The sequence below is a fragment of the Lampetra planeri genome, chromosome 33 (assembly GCF_965212315.1).
Source record: "Lampetra planeri chromosome 33, kcLamPlan1.2.h2, whole genome shotgun sequence".
Classification (NCBI taxonomy): domain Eukaryota; kingdom Metazoa; phylum Chordata; class Hyperoartia; order Petromyzontiformes; family Petromyzontidae; genus Lampetra; species Lampetra planeri.
This window is the reverse complement of record NC_136139.1, coordinates 9,709,752-9,736,408: the sequence shown is the minus strand read 5'-3', so window position 1 is coordinate 9,736,408 and position 26,657 is coordinate 9,709,752. Positions and strand designations below refer to the sequence as shown.

Below are 26,657 nucleotides of genomic sequence, written 5' to 3'. Positions count from 1 at the left end.
GAAACAGCCCTCGCACGATGTTTAACCATCACTCCAAGCATCACAGTGGAACTAATCGGGTACTAGAGTTCAATCCTGGCCGAGAAGGGCTTTAGCTTGAACGTTGCATTCACGTGCGCAGTATTTGTGTAGTTTTTCTTTACGGGTGAATGGAACGCTTCTGAATGGACGTTCGTGCACAACGGAGATGGAGCGATTAAAAAAAATTCGCGTGCAGGTGCTGGGTGGACTATTATTCCATTGCAGGATTCGTGGGAGGTGGCGACGGCTCGGGGGAAGCGTTCGTCCAGCAGTGGATTGAGCATGCCTGACGATGATGGGAAGGGGGGGGGGTGCATAACTTGTGGGCTAAGAGGCGTCTCGTCCGCGCCCCTTTGTGTGGTGAGCCGCAGTGTAGCGGTCAGCGCGCTGCGCCAAGAACCCGGCGAGCCTAAGTTCGACTCCCGCTCACGGTGACGATTATCTCAACTGGCCAAAGGGCCCCCACGTCCGGGCAAATGCCCGGTGGGCCGGTCCATTCCGAGGGTCTGTGTGGGGGGTAATTGTTAATGTGATCGGAGTAAACATTTTTTTAAAATGTAGATTTGTTTTCATTAAAATGTTTTATGACCTCTAATGTTGAGGCTTTATTGCTTGTTTACGCTCTCGGTTGGCGTTAAGTTCCCATATTCGGCAGCCCCAAAGTTTCTTCATCACCCTGCGGCCCATTTGTGTTTTGGACCAGCCCAAATGGGCCAATGAGATCGCGTGGTAAAATTACCACCTAGCTCCTAATACGGCACTTTGTCGTCTAACTTTAAACTAGCCGAGGTAAAAAATACGTCTTTTTTTCCAGTGCACTACGATCTTTTTGGGATGTTTGCGCAATAAGTGTGTAAGTTGTATGGGTCGGTGCGTGCGTGCTGCGTCGTTTGAAAGACACATGTGCATCAGATTGCTCCTTTAAAGTTGTGTCGGCCGACGAGTGCCATATCCGCGGTTGCTATTAAAGTCGCTGCTCTTAAAAAATCGAGTCGAGGTTAAGCCCTGTTCAATGAGTCAACCTTTTTTTTCGATATTGCATTGCGTACAAGTGCTGATAAGATCGTATATTTTATATATATATGTGTTCAGTACGTAGAATTAGCCTTTAAAAAATGTTCGTAAAAATAATATAGATCTAATAAATTATTGTAACCTTGCACGAATTTGGGCCGGTGTGTTCACAAATGCCTGGGCCGAATTTTTCGTCCCAGTCCATCGCCGCCTGGCGCTGTGGGTAAGCATCACCACCGGGGAGACAAAGGCGGTCCAGCGTGGTGGTCTCGGCTCACCACCCTCTCGTGTGCCACTGTGCCAGCCTTCATAGGTGCTGCTCGCAAACAGCACTTTCCCCAACAGTCTGTTCGGGCTATACGGGAGATCTTTGTACTTGTGGGCAAGGAGAGCCCCCCCCCGCCGCCCTCCCTGTGTGGCATGCATCATGGAAACTGCCTCAGCACGCTGAGCCCACGCTCACGTCGCGGGAACAAACTTACTCCAACACAGCAACATTATCGCGAATCATCAATGCGTGTGACGTGTTCTTTCTATGAGAAAGGTCAAAGTGCACCCACTGCATTGGCTCGCTCACACGACTGCTGCCCAGTGCCATAATCACTACATGATTATTTCAACTGCCTCGCCAGTTGATCAAATTCAACCTACGACCTCTGCCCAGTGCCCTAACTACTGCACGACTATTTCAACTGCCTCGCCAGTTGATCAAATTCAACCGACGACCTCTGTCCAGTGCCCTAACCACTGCACGACTATTTCAACTGCCTCGCCAGTTGATCAAATTCAACCAGCGACCTCTGTCCAGTGCCCTAACTACTGCACGACTATTTCAACTGCCTCGCCAATTGATCAAATTCAACCGACGACCTCTGTCCAGTGCCCTAACCACTGCACGACTATTTCAACTGCCTCGCCAGTTGATCAAATTCAACTAGCGACCTCTTTCCAGTGCCTTCTAACCACTACACGACTTTGAACAGCATCCCCACTGTCCTATGAGTGGCTCGGATAATGACGCGAGCTTGCAGATTATTTATCTATCCAAGGATCTTCTTGTTTTAACTCCCTCGGCCATATTTCAATATGCTGTGTGACTTATTGGTGTTTACCTGGCACCGCTTACTTTTCTCTCACAGTCAAAGTATTCCTTTAGCGTGCGTATGTTGTCCATGCCATGCATTTGCTCCTCATTCCATCTCTCAGTGTAATTCCGAGCATCCATCTCTCTGCATTCCCTCTCACCCCCCTCTCTCCTAACCTCCACAAGTGGGACATTTTCAGTCTCCAAACAATGTGAGACCATCAGCTCGTTACTCCATTTAAGAACGCGGTTTAATCACAGGCTTGCAGCTGAGCCCTGGATTTGAACGCAGGCTTTCAGCCGTGCCGGCTCAGCACACTGACCAACTCCACCACTTAAGTAAAAAATAAAAATCTGTACAAAGTTATCGCTGATATCGGATAAAAATAAGATGAGGTTAGCAAATATTTGTGAATCGAACCCCTGTGGGTGTTTAAATGTGCATGGGTGGCAATATGAAAAGCACGTCTGATTACCCGGCAAATATATGTAAAACCTTTCAACAAAAGGTTGACCACAAATGCATCCCTATAATTGCCACAAAACATAGTTCAATCGTGAAGGTGTTTTCCCACAGGTTTTTGCAAATGTACTATTTTCCTGCACTGGCATTTTCATAGCAAAATGTATTCCATTCCGCAGCTAAACCAGCTTCTAGTTGGAATTCAAACGTATATATATTGGGATGTTTAGCCAAGAACAATTGTTTTTTACCACACTGAACCCCTAAATTGCTATTTTTAAAACAATTACAGTATTGTAATAACTTGTTGGTCCTCTTATTAAAGTTCCTGCACACAGGAGGAATTTAATTCATGTTTTCCTGTGAGAAGTAATGCATCACCTACGATTAGCACGGTTGGCTACGTACGGTGCGAAGGAAGTTCAACATACACATAGTGGTTGGGCGGTGCTTCTGCCTGTTGTTATTCTGTCTCTCACTGTTCGAACAAACCTACCATTAAAATTATAGACTGATCATTTCTTTGTCAGTGGGCAAACGTACAAAATCAGCAGGAGATCAAATACTTTTTTTCCCTCACTGTACATAGCTCAGTGGGACTTTCCTGGTAAAATAACAAAATAGTTTCCATATTTCTAAGCAGGTGAGAACCCAAGGGACCAAACATCGCCTCGTTTGCAAGAAGCGACCAGGGTTCCGACAGAGTGAGGGCATGCTGTCGGCAAAGCCTTCAAGCGCCGTGGTGGCAGCGCGCCCTCATGGTCGGTGCGTCAGCAAGGCCGGCCTTGTAAGAGGAAGAGGAAACCCAAGGTGTGTGACAGAGCGCTGATATAGGGGAAGGCAGCAAGCAAGCAAGACGCACTCGCCTGCCGGGTGGCCACTGTGGCCTCAAGAAGCAAGGCGCATTCTTGAAGCAGGAGAAGAAAGCGGTAAGCTGGCTTCACGTTGTTATCGTTGTGCTGCGCATATTATGGCAGGAGTTTTGAAATGGAGACGGTATCAGTACGTAACTATTAACTCGGTAGCTTTGTGGTTAAACTGGGTTCTGGAAATATCGGGAGTTGACGTTTTAAGCCTAGTCACCAATGACTGTGCAGAAAAAGAAAACGCCGTGAGGTTACATTTGTTTGTGCACTCAATTGTCCGAATGGATAGTCGTGAAATGACGTCGATAGTACATTGGCGATAACGGAGATTTGTTTTTTTACAATAATACGAGGCTGCTTTACTAATGTCCTTTTATGAGGAACCACAAACCTCGCGGTGTCTCCCCTCCGATTAGCATGGTTAGCTGCATAAGGTGCAAAAGAAGTTCAACATACATCTCCCTCTCAAGAACTGTGCATGAAATAGCAGGGGACCTCATTATGTAATGCACATTGTGGAGTAGAGGGCCGCCCAGCCAGTCTCCTTATTCCAGAGAAACTGCGTCTCGTGTAACCACCAGAGCAAATAGGAATGTTCTGGAAAACGATCATTCACTCTTCTGGCCGTGCCAAATTTCTCACACATGGGCGGTCTACTAGGAGTTGCGCAACTGCTTTGTATGCAGTCTAAAGTGGATCCTGTGATGGTTGGGTATTGTGCAGCACTAAGTCCCGTTACTAGACCTCCCGATGCTAACCGCAGGGGGATGCTGCCGTGGTGTAGTTATTAGCGCACTGGGCATCAGCTCCAGAGGTTTGCCAGTTCGATTTCATCTCTCGTCGCGGCAGCTGAAACGATGGTGCGAGTTTCTCACATTCCACCACCGCCTCTCTCCTCTCAGCGGTACAAATGGGTGCACCACCATTATTTGATCGCCAGGTCGCGTTTGGTGGGGTTATAATGGGGATGCACCCATATTTTGCCACACAACTGGTCGCCGTGGAAGAGGACACAATACCCTGCCGAGTTTGCCCTTCTGCCAGCAGTGGAGGTCATTCTGCCAGCAGTCACGTGAGCAAGCAATTGCAGGGCTGCACCTTTAGCTTGTCTTTGTTATTTCACCTGTGTCATGAAGTTGATTCATAAAGTGCCCTCTCCTTCGCTTGAGCAGTAAATTGGAATCACGTGAAGCGAGAATTCCCTTGAATATTTGATTCAACATCTCTGCCAAGTTGACATATCGGTCCCTTTGTTTGCGAGGATTGCCGTCAGGCTTGCCAGCGAAATACAGGACTCATACCGGTGCAGATATTTTTTGTCCATCACACCGCTTCCTAAAGATCGCTACAGTACACTCGGGAGTAAACAGTCGCTACGAGAGCGGTGGATTTGGAGCAAGGGACGTTATGTATCTAGGCTCCTTTCGAACCGTGTCGTTGCCTACCTCTCCGTTTCATTATGTATGCATATTGAATTTCTTTTGCACCGTACGCAGCCAACCGTGCTAATCGGAAGTGAACTTCGGCAAAGTGTCCCTAACAAGCCAACTTTTGTCTACAGGAGGAAAAGCGTGCGACTACGCCGTCCGCCATCCCCAACACCGAGTGCGTTGTTGCTACTACAATTTCATCGGCATGGTGGACTCAAAAAAAGAGACGCTGGCGGTTTCATTTTACTCTGGAGGATATGCGAGTAAGTAATTTCTATCAGTAAGCGCCGTCGATTTGCCAGAGTCAAGCCGGTTTTTTTTTGTATGGTAAATTTCCTACTGAAATGAGTACAGGATATATATTGTATCACTGAGGCCCATATGTAAAAAGCAGAGTGCTGTGTGACAAGCCCGCTACAAAATCACACGGGATGCACCCTGTCTTGTCAAAGCTCAGAAGCTTAGCAGGGTTGAGCTTGGATAGTGCTTGGGTGGGCAGAAGGCTGTGCACTTCTCTGCTCCCACATCTTAGATCCCCATCTTCACCAGCCTGCACTGACCGAGGATTGTCGATTAACATAATGAAGATTTTCAGACTTCTGCCAGCAGCGGTCTCAGTTATGCAATATACTGTGCTCATTTTCGATCAGACATTTGGACAAAATGATCCAATTTACTGTACGGTCCAAATAACCCTCACGACCCGCACGACGCGAGGAGGCCCTCATCCAGCAGTGGATTGCAGGTGGAGGGCATCGTGGATACCGATATCGAACCGAAGACTGCCCCTGGACGACAAGCAATTAACATGTAAAAAATTTTTTCGTTAAAACTAAACGATTTTAATTTACACCAGGTAACGCCCACTGAGCTATATTGCACCTTTTTCCAAAGCGACCTGGCCACAAATGATAGCTCGACGAAGATGGCTCATCACGCGGAAGTGGACAGCAGCCAAATACTCTATAAGTGATATAAAAACTACTTTTGTTTAAAACACGCGTTAATGAAATGTACCGTACGAGTAATGGCAGAACTCCACGACTCCAGGAAGTGGCCCCGAAGCTTGCCATAACGTTCGGGAGCGTGGTCATTTACAGCCAACGTCTGTTTAGCGTGGACAATTAGAGCCAACCCGAAACATAACATAAAAAATACAAATTTTAAATATGTGTTTTTATGACAGAATATAGTATTGTCATCAGTATGACATAAGTATACCAAGTTTGCAGTCGATACCACATTGGGAAGTGGATTAACATTGAGTTACACGATTTGAGGATACAACTGAGTGAGTTAAATAAAAACGTGTAATGATGATAAAAAGTGACGAAAATCATCGTCGGCGCGCGCGTCCAACGCAAGTCCGTTTAACTCCCCCCGCGCGCAGAGACGATCATCCGCATCGTGATGCTGCCGCTCGTGCCGCTGCTGCTCGTGCTGGCATGCGACTCGCCGGACGGGGGCCTCCTGCAGGTGCCGCGGCTCCCCTGCTCGCCTCTCGAGCTCTGGGACGGAACCGCGTTCCTCGTCGTCCTCGGCTGGTGCCTCCTGCAGTGCGCCCTCTACTTGCTGCCCATGGGCACGGTGCTGAGCCCCACTCGTTTTTCACAAACTAAACTCTAAACTAATTGAATTTTTACCACGTAAGGCCCACTGAGCTATGTAGCTCTTTTTCAGAAGCGACCTGGCTCACGAACGATAGCTCAACGAGGTGGAATTATTACGTGAACATTTCAGGAGACAAATACTCTAAACTGCGTGTTCATTCTAAATGTGAAGGGAAAACCCGGAGGAAACCGGAGAAAAATGCACGTGACCACGGGGAGACCATGCAAACTCTAAATATACAGGCCGGAATCGATTCAGAGGGAATTCAACGAGCACCAACATTTGCCCAGGCTATTTGGTCCTAAGTTGGATTGTTTGGCCCCATTCGCACCACCAGCACGTGGTGCACCCAAATACAAACTTGGGAAGGGAGTAAATTGTGTCCGCTGTCTGTTAAAGTAACTAATTTTGTGAAATAATGTTGATTGCGTGTAAGTTAAGATTCCATTATATGCTGTAAAATGTATCTATAATTAAATGATCATCCTCAGCCATGGTCAATCCACTGCTGGATGAAGGCCTCTAAGCCACCGCCACCTCCCGCGATGAAACAATCCACATGGTACCTGCACATGGGACGATTTCATCACTCTATCGCACCTTTAATGATAGCATAATTATCGATGATTTCTTTAACGTTTTACATTCATAAATAATCTCCAAAAAGGCCGTATGAAAAAATCGGAGGGGGAGGCAAAGGCCCTTTGCTCCCTCCCACCCCTCACCGACTCGCTGGCCGTGCATCTGCTGTGGCCCCAACAATGCTTTATTTCATTGTGGCAGTAAATGTGACAATGCTGTATTTTACCATGTGCTGTGGTATATTTCGTTCAGGTGGCGGAAGGAACACCATTGAAAAGTGGGAAACGATTGAAGTACAACCTGAACGGTATTTATTAACAAAGTAAATCTGCTCCGCGTTTGTGCTGTATTGATCGGCAGGCACTACAACAGTAAAACTAAAAATGCCACTTGTGTCACATTTGCTGTTATTTTTCCGACCGCTTTTTTCTGCTTCTGGACAACCGTTTTACAGTATTCCTCCTTGTTGACTTTTCCTCCATGCGGTTTTTATTTGCAATTAACGCTCGCGACGTTTTCCATCGCAATGGAAAGCCACAACCACCCACTCTGTTCATTGTTCCAACTGCTTAAAGTAGAACATCCACCAAACAAGATGCAATTAGAAAGGCAGGGGGAGGAGAGAGAGACCAAGGGAGAGATGGAGGATGCGGTGGAACGAGATACAAGGGCAGTGGATATGACTTTTGTTGTTGTCTGGAATGCTCTTTCGATATTAGGAAGCCACTGGAGCTGTATGCTCTTTTAAATTTAGATTGAAAACTAATTTCTTGAAATCTGCTTTTTGTGTTTAGTTTGTTGTCCTTCACCCACACCTCTGATGAGCATGGTTGGCTACTTACGGTGCAAAAGAAGTTCAACATACATACATAAGTGGTACAGAATAGAAGCTCATGGAGAGAGAATACCCGAGCAACAATGGAAATTCTGGCTTATGTATAAGTCTATGGGTCTGTACATGAAGCTATGGAACTACATGTAAGTCTATGCCAGTGTATGGGTCTCAATGTAAGTCTATCGGATCTCCATGTAAGAACCGTGGATGTGACTAAGTGCCGCAATGTCCGTGAATAGGAGACGGTGGTGCTGAACAAATAACGTCATGAAGCAGTTCTTAAAGAGCCGCATGCGGCTTCGGAGCCGCAGGTTTCTCGACCCCTGGCCTAGTGTCAAAACCAACTAAGCTGGCGACACGTCCCACTATGCCCGCGCTGCAGGTGTACAGGCCTACCTCGCCTCCATGGGGCTGGTTGCCCTGGCCTACGGTGCAGGGCTCGATCTCACCATCGTCGCGGAGCGCTACCTCCAGCTGCTCGTGTCCGCCATCCTCTTGGGTGCCGTCGTCAGCCTCCTGCTCTACATCAAGTCGTTCTCAGCGCCAATCACGGAACTGGTGCCGGAGGGAAACACGGGTAAGGCGGCACCTTCTGCCAACCTACACCTCCATATTTTCTTCAACAAGTTAGGAAATCACGGAACTGGTGCCGGAGGGAAACACGGGTAAGGCGGCACCTTCTGCCAACCTACACCTCCATTTTTTATTCAACAAGTTAGGAAATCACGGAACTGGTACCGGAGGGCAACATGGGTAAAGCGGCACCTTCTGCCAACCTACACCTCCATATTTTCTTCAACAAGTTAGGAAAAACCATGGATTCCGTAAAACTATAGAACATGCAACGAGCTAAACACATTTGGCGGCTTCACTGCCTTAACATGAAATAATATAATTGGTTGACGTTTTGGGAAATGACCCTTTGCCATCGCACATATTGATGTACTATGAAAAAGGGTCCGTTACATATTTTTCCTTTTAAAAGCCACAGTGCTATTGACGAACGTATTGAGTGTTTTTATTAATTGTGCTTTGTGCACCACTGCCACCGCAGCAGCAACAGCTGCATGACCAAATTATTGTCCCAAAATGCTCTTGTCTGCAGAAGTACAGAAATTAATTAGCAGTCTGGAAGCTGATGGGTAACTGTCGGTGTAAAACGCGTTTTCATATTTTGCAGTTTTATTTGTGCTGGTTTATGTTTGCAAGTTTTGGGCAAAGCATTCATCAATGGGCCCAATTTTCAATATGGTTAGTCTGAATTCAACAAAAAAAAATTGGCACGTAAGGCTATGTAGCTTATTCAGAAGTTACATTGCCACAAATAATAGCTCAACGAAGTGGCTTATTACGTGGACATTTATAGCATCCAAATTTTCTAAACGCATGTTTCTAAATGTGGAGGGAACAACCGAAGGATCCAGAGAAAAACCGGAGGATCCGGAGAAGAATCCGAGCGACCACGGGGATAACAACATGCACACTCAAATATACAGGCGTCTCGAGTTGGGATGAAACCCACGACCTCCTGTATACCAGGCGAGGTAGTTAATATCTCGCCACCGTGGGCGCCACGAATTGGTTCATGCTTGCGGGAGTAATCGTGGCCCTCAAGTCATCGATGGACGGACAAAGATAAAGTTGGAAAGAGTCAAAAAGTCAGAGTCAAGGTGGTTTCCTGCCCAGATGACCACAGAGCCGAATTTCCTGTTTGCAGCCTTGCGCCAGTGGTCAAAACTCCACGTTGTGATGGTGTCTTTTCAGAGGACAGCTATTGTTTGCGTGTGAGTGCAGGAGCCAGTAAAAACACGATGCTGCTCGGCAGCAAGAATAGTCGCACCCAACCACGCTTAGTCACTAATTGGTACTTTTAATGACCGCTATATTGTGCTTATTGTTGAGCGTAGATAGTGCTTGGATGGGCAACCACCATGCATGACAGGTTGCTATAGGCTGCTACAGAGTGACGTGGTTGGCAGCAGAGGGCACAGTGCAGCAAAATCCATTGTTGTACTGTACGTCTATGCTCGCTGGCCTTCAACAAAGCGCATTGACCAACGTGGTGAAGTATGGGTCGAATACATCCACGAAGTACCTGATGGATCTGTTGACCGCAAAAGAAAGTAAACAAAGCCTTCGAAGCGATTCCTACGTCATCTTAAAAACATCGGTGGCTGCTCCCCCATTGTAAAATTGCTCTCATCGCGTGAAATTTGGGAATTCAATCGTTGCCGACCGTGAGAAACTTCCGCTTACTCCTGAAACTCAAGTCCCTTCATAGACGTGGCTCTAATGAATAATCTGCTGAGAATCGCGAGTCCGAGTCTCTGTGGAGAGCACCTCCGATTAGCACGGTTGGCTACATGCAGTGCAAAAGAAGTTCAACATACCACATACATTCATACAAAGTTCCCTGTTACTGATCGTGTTCGCTTTGTTAAGTGACATTTTTCCCTTCTCTTCCTTTTGTTCGTAAAACAATGCAGTCATGTGTTTTTTGTTTACATTTTCAGCGAGTTCTCTATTCCTGTAACATGTGAAGCACGTATTGATACTCGCTGTTTTTCATCGTGACCTATGTAACCGTGCTTGTGTCACGAAGTCCTGTCCTGTATATCGTCTGTACCGTGATTGTAACTCTGGCCTGTCCTGTATAAAGTCTCTACCATCGCAGGACGCTCATGAAATAGAGCCCTAGCAGCTCCTCCGGCTCTTCCCGCCGAAATAAATAAATCTAAAACTCATAACTCGCGAGGTGGTGTGGAGGGACCCTCAACCAAAACCAAATAGATAAAACCCCAGCAGTGGATCGACGAAAGGGCAGCACATTGTGCAAAATGTTATTTTAGCGACTTGGGATCTATGGATGAAATGCGCTTTACAAATGCAAATTATTATTACGACTGTATTAATGTTACGTGTTCAGTGAATGCATGTGGGGGGAGATGGCTTATTTAGCGCAGCACAACAGTGTGCAGTGTACAGCGAGGCCGATCAGCAGGGGTAATAAGGAGGCCAACGAAGAAATTCTACTTTTTTCTTCCACTTCAAGAAACATTTCTGTTTGCTTGTGTTGTCGCCGAGGCAGGGCGGGTGATCAGCGATTACTACATGGGGCGCGAGCTGAACCCCAAGATCGGAGATCTGGATCTCAAGTTTGTCTTCATGATGCGCGTTGGCTTTCTCAGCTGGGTGAGTCGTGACAACACGCCACCGGGGTTTTCAATGTTCATCGTTATCGAGGTGGCCCCGGTGGCTCAGAGCTTCGAGATCAGAGCGCGAAACTGACACGGCTGAGATCCTGGATACAAAATAAAACTGGGTAATCGCCGGCATGTGATTCAAATGGGTTCTCAAACGCAGAGAGTTGATGGCCTCCACCCGGGCACCAATTACAACGCACGCAAAAAAAAACTCATCTCATTGAATCTGGGTGCGTACTTAATTTACTTAAATTGTAGCTCTGAGAATATCAATATGGCAGTTTTACTATCCACACAATGAACATTATTCTCAGTGGCCGGGCGGGTGAGAAAGTCCAGCCTCCAACTTGTGTGGATCAGAAGTCGGTCGCGTGAAGAGGTCTCAGAGGTAGTTCTACGACATCCGCTTCCGTGGGCCATTCTCGAGCACAAAGGGTCACGCTGCTCTGCGAGGGATCCAAGTGGATTCTTAATGTCACGACACAACACTGATTGCCCAATCGAGATGAAGTGGAGGAAAACACTAAAAACTGCAAGGAGACATAACATCAACATTCAAAATAAATTATGGTCTTTAATCACTAGGGGGCAGTAGCTACAAAGAATTAAGAAAAGGGGGTTTTAATCGCTTGAATAATTATTAAGTACAATTTTAGGTCATTAGGGAGTGGAGCAGTGACAACAGTGGTTAGCGCACTGCACTACGATCCGAGTGACCAAAGTTTGATTCCCTGTAACGGCTAACATCAGTGACACGTGCCACGTGATATCCGAACCAATCCTAGGCACTGACCAGCATGGCAAAGTCGGATCAAACAACCCCATCACCAGTACGGCGTGGGGATGCCTTTGCCCCTCAGTGGATTGACAAAGGGACAGTAAATCGTTCATATCATCACATATGTGAATTGGAAATTATGAGTCTGTTTTTCCGAAGTGCGGAATGTCTGGGAAGAATTTAACTTTCGGCCGAATCGCTTTAAATAATTATGAAGTTTTGAGTTTGCATTCATATACCACTTAAAATACGACAGCCGTGCGGAGTTGACTTTGCACGCCTGTACATCCGGCACCGTGGAGATGAGGGTTGGTGGATCGTCAAAATGTTGCGAAACTCAATTCCCGTGGGTGTCGAGAAAAAGAGCCGTACCCTGGCTCGCCAGGAGAATGCGGCACAGCAAGTGTGGACTTCACCTGTCTCACTTGCATGGGAATAGAGTGTGGCCCCCTCGCACGTCTTGATTTCCTCCGGGTGCTCCAGTTTCCTCCAACATTTAAACACTCTTTAATTAGGTGATAACACATTTAATTTGGTGTTAACACCACTTGGTGAGGAGGGGGGCTGGGGGGAGAGATTCGGTGCCAGCTTATCGCATGGCTGCCTTCCCGTGTGTCGATGGTTCCTCCTTCGAGTTGTTCTCCGTCTTCGAGAGTGAGCGAACAATATTCGGCCCGTTACTCGTTAACATTATTGCCATTATTAGTATAGCAAAAGTGCGCAACAGAGGAGAAAAACAGAACCAATGTGGTGCATCCTTCCCACACGTCAGGTTTTTACATTCCCGTTCAAGCAGAAGCAGCTGTGTGGCGAGGGGAGGAGAAGCAGCCATCCCATTGGGCGGGGGCCTCTCCCAAATTTGAAACCTGCCACCATCAGCTGCCACTCGCAATTGAAATATCCTACCTTGCCCCGTTGTCACTCATCACACGACTCACACAGCTCCCCCACCCCGCACACCCTCCACCACCTCCCAGCAAAAAGAAGTGTGGGCGAAATTCAGAATCTGAATATGTATTTGTATTCGAAGAATCCGATGAGCTATGAAGCTTTTTGTCACAGATGTCCAGTCGTGGCAGGTCAGAATGTTGGAACAACAAACAATGCAAAAACACTATTGGAGTGCGAAGTCTAGGAAAGGTAAATACATCACTTAAAAATATATATATATTTCAATAAAACTAAACTCTTTTTTTTCTTACGAGGTAAAGCCAACTGAGCTACTAACTTCTTTTTCAGAAGCGACCTTGCCACAGATATGCACGCTAGTCCAGCAAAATGCCAACAACGAGAACTCAGAATGATATCACTGGTCAACAAAAAAAAAAATTCTGGCCTGGACTTTTGCAGCTGTTTTAGACTAATTTCATATTTGCTCTATCACATCTCATTTTATGCTATCGGCATACCCCATTTTCATTGATTTTACCCAAAATTAACTCTGTCACTTATGATTGCAAGTTGTTGCGAGTCAGTGACTACTTTAGTGTTAAAATATGGTGCTGTATTTTTAGGATAGTGTGTTTATAATATCATTTTATTTAGATATCCACATTTATTTAAAATTTATCTTCTGCAGTTTTCGTTGAAAATGCAATATTTGATATCTCAAAAACCTGATGTGATAGACAAAAACTGATGCCAGATTTGGAATCAGCACCCCAAAATTACTTTAAAACCATTGGAATACCTTATGGCAGACAAAGTGTGTTGACCAGTGCATATTTGTCCCCTTAAGCACAGATTGAGCACCTGAAGGGATTGCGCAACACCACCAGCAGTTTTACAACCGTGCACAGGGGACTCTTTTCCTTGGTGGTGTAGCGGAGTTGGCATGGGCCCTCGTGCAGGGAATGCAAAGGGTCACCCTGCTTCCCAAACCCCCAATGTTATAAAGCCAAGTACCTGGGCTATGGTTACCACCTCTTCCGATTTTCCCAGAATCCTCTTCTCGTTCGAGTTGCGGTCATAGAAAATTACGTAACGTTTCCCCCGTTATTGTCAGTGGCATTATTTAACGATTGTTTAACTAACTTATTATTTTACCAGGTAAGGCCGGCTGAACTACGTAGCTCTTTTTAAGAATCGATCTGGCCAAAAATGATAACTCATCGAAGTGGCTTATCATGTTGAAATCTATACCAGCTAAATACTCAAAACCAATGGCGGAGCCAGGATTTTCAGGTAGGGGGGGCAACCCCTCCAGCAATGTAAAAAGATAGAGGAGTTGTTAGTAAGTAAGGACTTGTCCCTTGCTTTTGGTTCGACGCGTGTGTGATCGGCAACGCGCTCGCTGAAGGTGAATGCCTTCAGGGAAGTCGTGTACTGTATACGCAACTGCGCACAAATTTTGAGTCGCTTAAAGTTGCTTTGCCATTACTTATTGCAAATTATGGACTCAGACTATTGTCCTCTCATCTCATAAAGTCCCTGACACCTAATAATATGCTACACAGTGGCAGTGGGGGTCGCAAAATGCCGATTTATTACTAATAAACCCCAATGATCCGATCAAAATAAGGGACCTCGATCGGATCATTGGGGGGGAACGTGCAACCCCCCCCCACCTCCCACTGGCTCCGCCAATGCTCGAAACGCAGGTTTCTGAATGTGGAGGGATAAAAAAAAATCCACGCGACCACCGGGAGAACATGCAAACTCCAAATATACAGGCGTCAGGGTCGGGATCGAACCCACGACATCCTGCATACCAAGGGCGGTAGTTCACATCTAGCCACCGTGGCAATGCCATTACATGTCGCGCCACACTCTCCCTATATCCTGAGATATTCTTATTTTCCTTCCCATGACGTCCCAGTTTATTTTTGTACCTCGAGTCCCTCTGGCGTGTGGAACCCGGTGCAGTTTAACTGCCCGCACGCACTCGATATCTCCACCACCACATTTCCCAATATCCTTGCTTCTCTGATAAAATGTTCATTAAAATTTCGACTCTCGGAGAAGGGACTTTATCACCCTGCTTGTGTTAACCCCGTGGTATTGCCAGGAACCCGCTGTGTGTACACTTACGATAATTGTTGAACGATTCCAAACTGCACCGCTCCCTGAGGACACATTGCGCTAAGCACTGCCCGTCTAGTTCAGCAAATCAACAAAAACACACGTTACATCAAATGGTAACCTTGAAATTAAACGGGGTAAATGTGCAGCCCTGCAATTGCTTGCTCACGCAACTGCCGCAAATCGTTATAAAGGAAATTAAAACCCTGTTGTTTTTACATCATACAAGCGTCAAAGTATTCATCTTCTGCGGTTATCACTTTGCATTACTTTCAGATATTTGTACTGGTGCTGCACAAAGTTTTAATCCCTGTAGCGAAGGGCTTATCGCTGCCGATGCTATCGCTGCTTTTCATTAATTTGCAGACCTGTATCTCATGCACTGCGAGCTTTCCCTTCAGTTGTAGTGTAAACACATCGAGGTCGAACATTTCTCTCCTTGCAATTGTTTGACCCCAGCAACATTGGAAGCGCACTTGGCAGCCGCCCTTCATAATTATCAACGGACCCGTCATTTCCTATTAACGCAACGGCCACCGCCAGCACATGGCAAATTCATTACTGGGCAAGGTGCTTACAGAATATCATCGCCATTCCTCAAGACACCGACTGTGCATCCAGCATGCATGCCCGTGTATTTTTGTTCTCCATAAGAAGCTAATTAGTGACTATTGTTTTACACCAATGCTGCATGTCCATGCAATTAAATTTCTTATTTTTTTAATTCCCACGTTTTATCCTGGTTGTGCTAACGGCGTTATCACGAGATGACGTTTCCATTTAAATATCTTGCACAGTAATGCGAGCCTTGTTGGTTAAAAACCGTCCACGAAAGTGGATTTTGCTGAACTGCCACTGAGACCCTCAACGTGACCTTAGGTCCACGCAGGAGGGTGCAGCACTTTCCCTGCACCTCCGATTAGCGCAGTTGGCTTTGTACGCTGCAAAATAAGTTCAACATACATACACCCGATTCTAGATTTGAAGCTTTCGTGACTGCAAGGATTCATATTCTTACGTTTTTTCGGTAAAGTCACGTATTTTTTTTTATTTTACTTTTATTAATTTTAATTTTTTACCTACGTGACTTTACCGAAAAAACCTAAGAATATACATACACCCTCTCTACCACTGAGAATAATGGCTCATCGCACGACAGTCAAACTGATGTTCGTAATTCTCAGAGCCAACACTTTGCCAAATGAAGTGCAGAGAAAAAATGTGAGCGGTTTTTGTTGTTGTTGCACAGTCATTGGTGACGAGTCTGAAACCATCAACTCGCTCCACTTGAGAACCCGGTTTAATCACAGGCACTTGCCTGAATTAACATCCAAGATCTCAGCGTTGCCAGCTCAGCGCTCTGACTACCGAGCCACCCGGCCACCTCTTCATCATTCTACTTTTAAACGACCATTGCCGTCGTTGTTGCTGCCGTTGTTGTTGTTGTTGCTTCTGTTGTACATGGACGAGCATTGACACCTGCGCTGTGTCCTTGACACTTGTGTGATACAGGGACCTATCCACGCCTGCATGCTGGCCTGGGCATTCAAGACGTATGGATACCTTCCATTGCCTCTCATCCTCATCACGATCTTCCATGTCACCTACGCGGCTGACCTTGTGCTCGAGGAGGTAATGACGAGGCCAGACCTCATCACCAGTTGATCGCCCAGACTGGCTGTCCTGCGTTACCTGTGACCAAGTCAGAAAGAAAGCGAGGCCACCCACGAGTAATTTGGTGGGCTGCCAGCTCATTATGTGTTCCGATTGAGCCTCGCCTGAAAAAGTTGTAGCTGTATGGCAGAATGATCAGCTGCTGATTAAGCAATACTTCACTTGTTTCACCCCACTGAGCGAAACATCAGCTTGCACTCTGAGAAACAGCCGACGCATCAAGCCATGCTAATGGGCTGACGGGCTGACTGCACACACGCGAGCGAGACAAAGACACGCGCGTCTATTAATTGTTGCCAAACAAAAGGCAACCGCTTGCGTAATCGTTTGGTTTGCGCCCACAGGATTTTGACCTCACGACGCGTGAGAGCATCTCGACGGGGCTGGGCTACGCGGTGGTGTGTGGGGAGCTGACATGGGTGCCCTTCGTCTACATCATCCAGGCCTACTTCCTGCTCAGACATCCACAGCCACTGTCCTGGCCAGGGGCAGCTGCTATCGCAGCCCTCTTCTGTACGTGCGCGTGTGTCTTACAAAATCACAAAATCGAGGTGCTGAAAAAATGAAATGGTGTGTCTTACAAAATCACAGCTTTGAGCCAGTGGTGGATAATGCATTGTTCCCATGGTGGGAGTGAGCATATCTATAGGACAACCACTGATGACTACTCCATAGAGTGCTACCCATTTTAACAACCGTCAGACGGATGATGGAATGAGTCAATCCACCAACCGGGATTTGAACTTGTTTGAAATCGAGATTGAAAAGAAATTTGTCTAGAATTGCTATTTTGTGTTCAGTTCCTTGTCCTTCCCCTGCACCTCTGATAGGCACGATTGGATACCTTCAATGCGAAAGAAGTTCAGCAGTCAACCAATGATTTAATTTAGGAATCTAATTTCTGCGCGAGTTCAGACAAAGATGCTCAACAGAACAGTCATTTAAAACGTGTCTTTTTTTTCCTCTTAGTCATTGGATTCTGGATCTACAGAAGCTCCAACGCTGAAAAGAATGGCTTTCGGAAAAACCCAAACCACCCCGACTATGCGTGTGAGTACAGATCCCACTCAAAAGTCCACAGTGCAACGACATTGCCAGCACACGCCGATGTACGCTCACAGAGTTACACTGCTAAGACCATGCATTGTATGTACTGTATGTATGTTGAACTTCTTTCGCACCGTACGTAGCCAACTATGCTAATTGGAGGTGCAGGATTTGAAATATTTTAGAATCAGAATATGTATTTATACTGGAGGAATCCGATGAACTATGAAGCTCTTTTTCACAGATGTCCAGTCGTAGGTGTCCAGGGATTGGGAGGGCATATCTGCAAACGTTTACATGTGTGTGGTGTCCTTTTTGTCAATCTGCTGGTGGATAACGGCCTCCCCATACCGTACGGGTGCTGGAGTTTATTGGACCAATACTTCACCATACTAGTTCAGTGCGAGTTAATGAGGGCCGGGTGCAGAGAGACAGGGGCATTGAGGTGGACGCATAGAAGTACAGTACAGTATAGTAATTAATTTTGCCACATTGCTATCGGCTGCCGAACAAACGTCGCTGGCCTCAATAACTAAAACGAAAAATATAAGCTATTTTAATGTTACTAGGTAAGGCCCACTGAGCTATATATCTCTTTTTCAGAAGTGACCTGGCCATAAATGATAGCTCAACTAAGTGGTCGCTTATAATCATGTGGCAATTTATAGCAGCAGCCAACTACTCTAAATGCATGTAGATTCTAAACGTGCAGAGAAAACCCATGGGGAGAGAGTGATAGAGACATGCAAACTCGAAATATACAGGCGTCAGGGTCAGGATCAAAACTACGACCTCCTGTATCCCAAGGCGAGGTAGTTAACATCTCGCCACTTAAGAACCTGTGGTTTCAGAGTTGTACTTTTCTGCTATGAATTCAAAAGAACGAGCGAAGTTCGCATTTTCCGAGTGCCTCTTCCGCACCCTGTCGACGCAGACCTGCAGAAGATCTCGACGGCACACGGGAAGAGCCTCCTGGTATCGGGCTGGTGGGGCTGGCTCCGGCACCCCAACTACCTGGGAGACATCATCATGGCGGTGGCGTGGGCCCTTCCCTGCGGTGCGCAACCTTACGTAAAACTCGTATTTTCTACTTTGTGTTTTCAAAAAAATATGATCGTGATTTTTCCATCATTTTTTTTCCCAATTGTGATAGCGGCAATGAATTTTCATAATTTATCATTTTTGTTTGGGGCGCCACGATGGTGAGATGTTAACTACCTCGCCTTGTATACAGGAAGTTGTAGAGTCAATCCCAATCTTGACGTTTGCATGTTCACCCCATGGCCGCGTGGATTTTTGTCCGTGTCCTCCAGTTTTTCTCTCCACATTTAGAAACATGCGTTTTCAGTATTTGGCTCCTATAAATGTCCACATAAGCTACCATTTGTCACCAGGTCACTTCTGAAAAAGAGCTATACAGCTCAGTAGGCCTTACCTTGTAAAATAAAAATGATTTAGTTTAGTAACCTTCCTTGTTGGAGAACATCCCGCAGAAGTGGATATCACAGAAGAGAAATCCCCCAAAGTGTACATTCGTTCGTTTCTCAACCCGCTTGTCCCGGCGAGGGTCGCGGCGGCAGCATGTTGAGTAGGGCGGTCCAGACCTCCCTTTCCCTGGCGACAGACTCGAGCTCTTCCTGGGGAATTCCCTGCCATTCCCAGGCCATCCGAGCGATTTAGTCCTGCCAGCGTGTCATGGGCCGCCAAAGCGAATATTTATTATCTCATGGCTTGACGCTAGTAGCACAAGTGTAATATAATCCAAAATAAAGTTAGAATTAAGAACATTTATTTGAAAAACATTTATTTTTGCTATTAATAATAATAACATAATCATTTCAATTTGCAACACATCGCATAGTATTCCCTCTCTCATAGAGAGGAAACATTACTCAGAGGTGCGAAGAGGAAGCTCAAACGAGCAAGAAGGGCAGCAACGCATTGAACCGGCGCCGAATTCCTTCTCAAGCTCTGCAGTCCTCTACATATGAAGGTGTTATCGGCAAATTAATAAGTGGTTAGTTGTGGGAGGAAATCGGAACACCCGGAGGAAAGCCACGTGTGCGAGGGAGCAAAACTATCCCATACACATGGAACAGTTGAAGTCCAATATTTGCTCTACTGCCTTTTCTAACAAGCCAGGGTTACAGTTCCTCCTCGACGCCCACAGGAGGGGTGTTTACAATGCAGGTTTTTTGGGTTAGAGAGCTTAAATATAAATACTTTGTGAACCCGCCACCACCCGACACAGACAATTTGCAAGGTATGTCGCATCAACAAAACGTGCCAGTTAGTTACTACTCCAGCACACTGGTGTGCTGGAAAGTAAACCCACAACATTTGCAATTTGATTACGACGTTTCGCTGGTGATTACAACCAGCTTCATCAGGCAATTCGCCAGAATTGGTAAGGGTGTTTCACGACATCTGTGCGTGATCCACCAACCCTTGCTACTGCCACCACAGTGCCGGATCACAGGCGTGAGTGTGTATTGCAGTGGATTTTAATCCGGCCAATTTGCCTTACGTTTTCCTGTCCACAGTTTCCACTGCATACTTTGGAAATTGTAAATCGTAAGTAGCCAGTTGTCCAGTTGCAGCTTATCCAAGTTTTTGCTGCAGCTAAATACGACATGGGACAACGTTCACTCGTGCCGAATGTATTTGATTTAATTGTTTGTGACTACACACAAATCATCATCTGATTAAACTCCCCCCCCCCACACTTTAAAAACAATGGAATTAAGTAATGAAAAAAAAACCTGCGTTATCAGTTCAACAGATTCACAGTCTTGAACAGTTGATTTGTTTTAACGATGAGCATGGTAAATATATATATACCATTACCTATAACCCAGGCACAAACTGCTACGTTGATATTGTATTACTGTTTCCGCATCAAAACACAGGTCACTGATTTTCCCAAACTCTCCTAAATTTCTAAACAATTCATAATCCACAACTGGTCACAATTTATACATGTGAATATTTACATATATGTGCGTGTATATATAGTAGCACCCTCGATAAAATCATTAACTGGTGGAGCACATTAGCGCAATACACGATTAATCTGGTGGCCCGAGTTCAATTCCTGGAACAACATGAGTGGTGGGTGATATCTGAAATAGTTCTGGCATGCACCACGAGACACGTATACTAACCCACCGTGACCAGCCCAAACACACTCCCCATGTCTGACACAGGATGGGGCCGCAATTTGTTGTTAACATGCTCAGAATGGCCTATTAGCTGATGGAACAAAATGTTATGTTATTTTGTACATAGCAAAAATAGATCCTGCGCTGTTTATTTGATTTTCTCAGGGGATTCAATTATCACAAGCACTAAACATCCCCAGTTTAAGTGGCAGGTTGCCGAATTGCAAACCCTTTCACTGGATAACAATTCATTACCTGTTAAAATAATCAGCATGTTGTAAGGTAAAGGTGGAAAAGGGTGCAGCCCTGCAATTGCCTGCTCACACCACTGCTAGCAGAAAAGGCAAGCTCTGGAGAGCCGTTGCTTCACGCTGTGCCAACAGCACAAAGACAAAGATCCCCCGGATAGCCTTAGCAGACTTTTTTGGGCAAGTGCTGTTAGCGAGGACCTATGAAGGCCGGCACGGCACACGAGGGGGGGGTGGGTGGCCAGCACCACGCCCGGCCGCCTTTGTCTCCCCAGTGGCGATGTTTGACACACCGCACCAGGTACTCACTTCATGTTGAGTCGACCACGTGGAGGACGCAGGACCGGTTCAGATGTTGCGTCACTGATGTTGGCCGTGGGCAGGAATTTAATTCGGATCGTCGGCTTCATAGAGTCGTGCGCTAACCACTGTGCTACCGATCCCCACACACACGTACTGTATACGCACTATCCCAATTGGTTATTTCAGGGCTCATTTCGGAGGCTATTCGCCTAACTCAGAGGCTATTCGCCTAACTATTCCACTCAGTGGCAGTACCCACACTTTTCCCCACCACATACGACCTTTCGAATCAAATAACTGTGGTGTACTGTACTCATAAAGACAGTACTGAGTACTGTTGGGTGGAATAGAGGCGGTAGGGTTGTGAATTTAGGAAACTTGACCGTATTGTCTCACCTGCCGCCAGCCAGGCAGATTGGATCGAACCGACAACCCCTGGAGTTCCATGTCCAGTTGCGTTTCAGTTTCAGTTTTAGTTTCAGTTTCATTTATTAGGTATAGCCCTGTGAGCCATGAGGCTCTTGACTCGGGTGCAACCGCAACAAACAAAAACATGAACAAAGAACATCTTAAAATGACGACGCCCAACAGAAACTTCCAGGAAAAACCAGCAAAATCTTCCAGAAAAAAGCACCGTATATCAACGCTGTGTACAAAAATCTCAGTGGGATGCGAGTCGAACAATAGCAACCATAAGACAATTTAGATAAAGTAATCAGGCTAACTCCGTACTTCAACAAACAAACATGGCTTAACCATACGTTTTCGACATCACCACAATAAAGCTATAAAAACAATGTTACAACCACTGCTCACACGTGGCAGCGATTGGGTCAAACTGCTTAACCGTTTCAAACTGAGAATATTTTTCCAAGTTATGTACAGGTACTGAAATCTCCCCCGACCCCACCCACCATACCCCCGTAGGTGTGAGCCACCTGGCACCCTACGTGTACCTGTTGTTCTGCATCACCATATTGGTGGAGCGCGACGCGGTGGACGAGGAGGACTGCCGGCGCAAGTACGGCCCCGCCTGGCTGGAGTACTGCCGCAGAGTAAAGTACCGCATCGTTCCCTACGTCTACTGATCTCACGTCGCCGTGGCTTCCGACGGGTTCCTGCCGGTGAACATTGATGGTTGCCGCGTCATTGCTCCGCCAACGTCGACCGGTGCCCCCGATGGAACGCGACGCTACGCACGCACAAATCATGTCCAGCTCCTTTGTCAATCCATTGTTGGATGATGGCCTCCAAACCACATTGTCCATGATCCCCACACCTTCAAAGGTAAATGTGTCCCCCCCCCCCCGATAGCCGCACAGACTGCTGTGGCAAGTGCTGTTAGCGAGCACCCCACCTTCATACACACTCACACTCAAACACGCCATAGATTTAAGCATGTATGACATACAAAGGCTGCTAGCGAACACCGATTAGGAGCTGCACTGAGCATGGGGAAGTGCTGTGGTCAGCACCAAGCCAGGCTGTCCCCGTACCCCCGGTGTTGATGTTTACATACATTACCAGGTCGTCATTTAAAGGCTGAGTCAACCTAGGGGAGATCCTGTACCAATTCAGATATACAATAAGCCCTCTCTATTCGCGAGGGTTACGCTCTTGAAAACGAATGCAGAATTCGCGAATTCAGAAACCTTCACATGGGAAAAATGGGGTTACGTTCATGTTACGAGTGAACATAGGGGGGAAATGGTAAATGTTTAATGACAATTACTGCAATAAATAATACATTGTCAAAACAAAATTGCGTGTTTTTTTATTACCTTTGATGATGATTTCATGACGATGTAGGTGGTGGTGGTGAGTATTTCAGGAGGATGACTCCTCGGGAGATGTAAGTGTTTGATAACAGCGCAAAGTGGTTATCATTTGATCACCCTGGGGAGCGCTCGCCGCAACACTTTCCCCGATTGCATTCGCGTTAATGGACCTCACATTCGACTCTTTTTACCAAAATGTACAAACGAGTCGACGGTAAGCACGTATAAAGTAGAAATGCACCGGAGCCAGCTCAGAGCGGGATTATTACGAGACTCGAGGTCAAATCGTGCAGCTAAGGGTGCGTGCCTAATCTTCACAGACCGTTTCAAATGTAGCAACATTCTGCACGCACCTCCCCCGGTGTTGCTGGTCTGGCACTACGCGCACTCGGGAACATTGGAACTTGGTGGGTCGCAAAGATGGAGTTGGTAGACATTTAGTAAAACTCGCGAATCGCACATAGCGAGAGTTTACTGTAACGGGCCACTGGTAGCCATGGTCCGGAATCTAAATCAGGTCCCCGGGTTCGTAGCGCAGTATACTTGCCGCTGCGCCACCACCCCAACCCTATGTATGCGCGTACGCACGAACATACACACACACACGCCAACACTGCTCCTTTATATTCCGTTTGAAATTGTTTGAAATCTGTTCTGGGGTTGGTGCCAATACCTCGTGTAATTTTGTACGCCGTTATTAAGGATTCCCAAATAACCATGAATGTGGACACGTATACAGCATACAAATTAAATGATGAATATAAATGGATACAGAAAAGGCACAAGCTGTAAACCCTATGCGCCGCATGGTGGACCTTTAACACGTGTGCCAATATATATTGTCGTGCAAACTTCTGTCCAAAGTCTGGGATAACATACCCCAATCCCCCCCCCTCCCCCCCAGTGTGAACGGTGCGGTGGTGTGAACAGAAAAGCACAAGAGCAAATGTGCCCTTGTAACAGAATTCAATTTAAACCCTGCACAGCTGCGCTTAACAGGCGGTGTAGGTTCTTGCCGGGTACACGTTGTGCCAGCCAGAAGAGTAAATTCACCGGAGCCTTCGACTATCCCCCCCAACCGAGCCTCCGCCCACCCCCGGGAAAAGATCATCACAGCAAATTACACCGAGTGTAATCAGTGCTGGCATTTGTGTAGCCTATAGTTCATTGCTGCACAACTCCGATCCTGGTTTTCATTCCAACTCAGCTCTAATTAAACTGGAGCTGGGACAATTTGTCGACTAATCGACGAAAACAATGCAAACAAATACTTCGTTTTTTCCTCAATTACCGTACTCTGGCACCAACTATGCCTCCCGAAGGTGGGAAACCTCCTACAAGCCACGCCCATGACGAGTTATCCGATTGGTCGAGTAATTGAACAGACAATGGGTAGAGTATTCGCTTATGCTTACATAATTGGTTGGCCCAGCACTAAATCGAACCCTTAAAATAACAAATGATTTGTTCAATTAGACAGTTATCATTGTTTTCAGCTGTCAAACAATTGCATTTTTCAAGTTATCCATTGTGTTGTGGCCGCTCAGGCCAGGGGTTGTGCTCCCCTCATGGTCATCTTTGACCATTAAGAAGGCCGAGTGTGTTTTCAATGTCCCAACAATTCACAGCTATAAATAAGTGTACCCTTGTAACCCTGGGATTCAGTCTGGGGTCGAAGAGACCCGGTGTGGTGATGTCTCTTTCGTAGACAGGTTGCAGGCCCTTGCCTGAAAATATAGCAAACATGTGACAATGTATTGCATAAGGGATCAATCGGTCTTCTTCAGCGCTTGCATGGATCTTCCGTAACTGACGACCGCGACAACAACAAAAAGGGAAAGTTGAAGTGATTTCCAGCTCGAGTGAGCATGGAGGCAGTGTTCATCCCTCCCATTCACAGCCTTGAACCACTCGGTGAAACTTCCACGAAGGACAACACTGGCGAATTCCTCACCATGCGGTGTCTATTGTATCAACCCCTCGGAAGGATGATGGGCTGAGTCTACCCACAACCAATATTTGAACTCGCAACCTTTCGACCGCTGAGCCACGTGGCCGGAACGACCGCTGTGGAGCAGTACTTGCGGGCAGCGCCCCGATGAACAACGAGCCCAAGCAGATGTGACAGAGGCGGACCGTCTGGCTTGCTTCGCGATGCTCAACCCTCGTCCGCATACTAACCAAACGACCGGTGCATCCCCCCCCCCCACTCGTTGCCGGGCGATCCACGGATCGAGTAATCCCATTGGTTAGTGTTGCGTCGACCCTTTTTTTTGCGATTGGCCGATATCTGCATGCTCGGTGAATTCTGTCGCAGTTCGTTCCTGTCGCATTTCCGACGCGCGCATCGCCGAAGAAACCGATGCCGAGTCGTCGGTTCACGCCGAGGCGTTGAGCGACAACGTGTGGGAATGATTCTCTCTCTCTCTCTCTCGGGAATCTGTATAGACATTCTCCAAGGGCTCTGATGCCATATTCACAATGCGGCACTTTAGACCGCACCCACGTGGAACCAAGCAAGCGAAATCAGCACAATGCACAGATGGGCCCCTGACGTGGAACAACTGCAGATAAATTCTTCCTTTGATATGGAAAACGAGGCATCCAGACAAGCTCGACACGGTGCGGGGGGGATTGCTTTGCGGTAAGTGGATTGCAACAGAATGTGAATAGTCCCCCGGGCACTTTGTAGACTAACAAAGTGTAACATCATCGGCAATAAACGACAGGATGGTGCCACTGAAGGGCGACAGTTGCTGCCTCATCAGAGCGGTGGCAGAGAAACGTCTTCGACTTTCAAGCGGGGTTCAATGCACGGTGCGCGCTAACCGCTGCACCACCGCTCCACCCACCCACACGTGCGTCGGCACCATTCATTACGCGGACGAGTAAGTGATGGAACAGGCGGTGTTTGTAAGTACAGGGTGAGAAAATAGCCGTGGATTTGCAGAATCTGAGCGTTAGCGGTCCCCCGCCGCGTCGAGACACAGACGCCCAGGAGGCAATGGGTTCCTCCCGTGCCTCGATCGCTCGTGCATTCGGCGTGCACTCTGCCCTCACTGCAGAATGCATCGAGCGTCCCGGGCACGCAGCAGAGCTGACAGCTCTCCGCTCTATGGGGGGGGTCTGTGGGGTGGGAGCGGGGCGGGGAGGTGGCACGAGAGAAGTGCTCGTTACGCACAGCAAGAAGGACTTGGGGTTCGAGTCCCGACTCGGGCAACCGTTCTGTGTGGAGTTTGCATGTTCTGCTCCCTGTCTCTGCGTGGGTTTCCTCCAGGTTCTCGGCTTTCCTGCGATAGCGATAACAAAAACGGAACCGTACAATGACACTGGTGTTGTGGCCAAACATCCCAATGCTGAAAAATGTACCTGTAAATTACTCTCTCGGGATTAAAAGCAGCAACATCGGCCCCTTCCTGCGAAAACTTGACAGAACCATGCTGAAAAAGATTGTTGAGATTCGGTGAGGTTATTATTCTCATCACAAGCGTTATAAGAATAATAACTATACGGATGTGCTTTTGAGTTGCACCGCGCG

The 26,657-nt window shown here is 46.9% G+C and overlaps 1 protein-coding gene across 2 annotated transcripts; it reads left to right on the top strand.

Moving 5' to 3' along the window:
* Positions 1 to 3,419: 3,419 nt before the first annotated feature.
* Positions 3,420 to 23,103, top strand: LOC144729772 (delta(14)-sterol reductase TM7SF2-like). 2 transcript variants are annotated; one of them, XM_078610257.1, is made up of 11 exons: positions 3,420 to 3,511; positions 5,010 to 5,141; positions 6,269 to 6,465; positions 7,324 to 7,378; positions 8,289 to 8,483; positions 10,995 to 11,098; positions 16,421 to 16,540; positions 16,927 to 17,095; positions 17,552 to 17,632; positions 18,564 to 18,686; positions 22,269 to 23,103. In XM_078610257.1, exons 2-11 carry the CDS (start codon positions 5,084 to 5,086, stop codon positions 22,427 to 22,429), a joined length of 1,263 nt encoding a protein of 420 aa, XP_078466383.1. In that variant the 5' UTR covers positions 3,420 to 3,511; positions 5,010 to 5,083; the 3' UTR covers positions 22,430 to 23,103. The 2 variants fall into 2 exon arrangements, with proteins under 2 accessions (XP_078466383.1, XP_078466384.1); XM_078610258.1 differs by lacking the exon at positions 3,420 to 3,511 and adding an exon at positions 4,455 to 4,520.
* Positions 23,104 to 26,657: the final 3,554 nt, after the last annotated feature.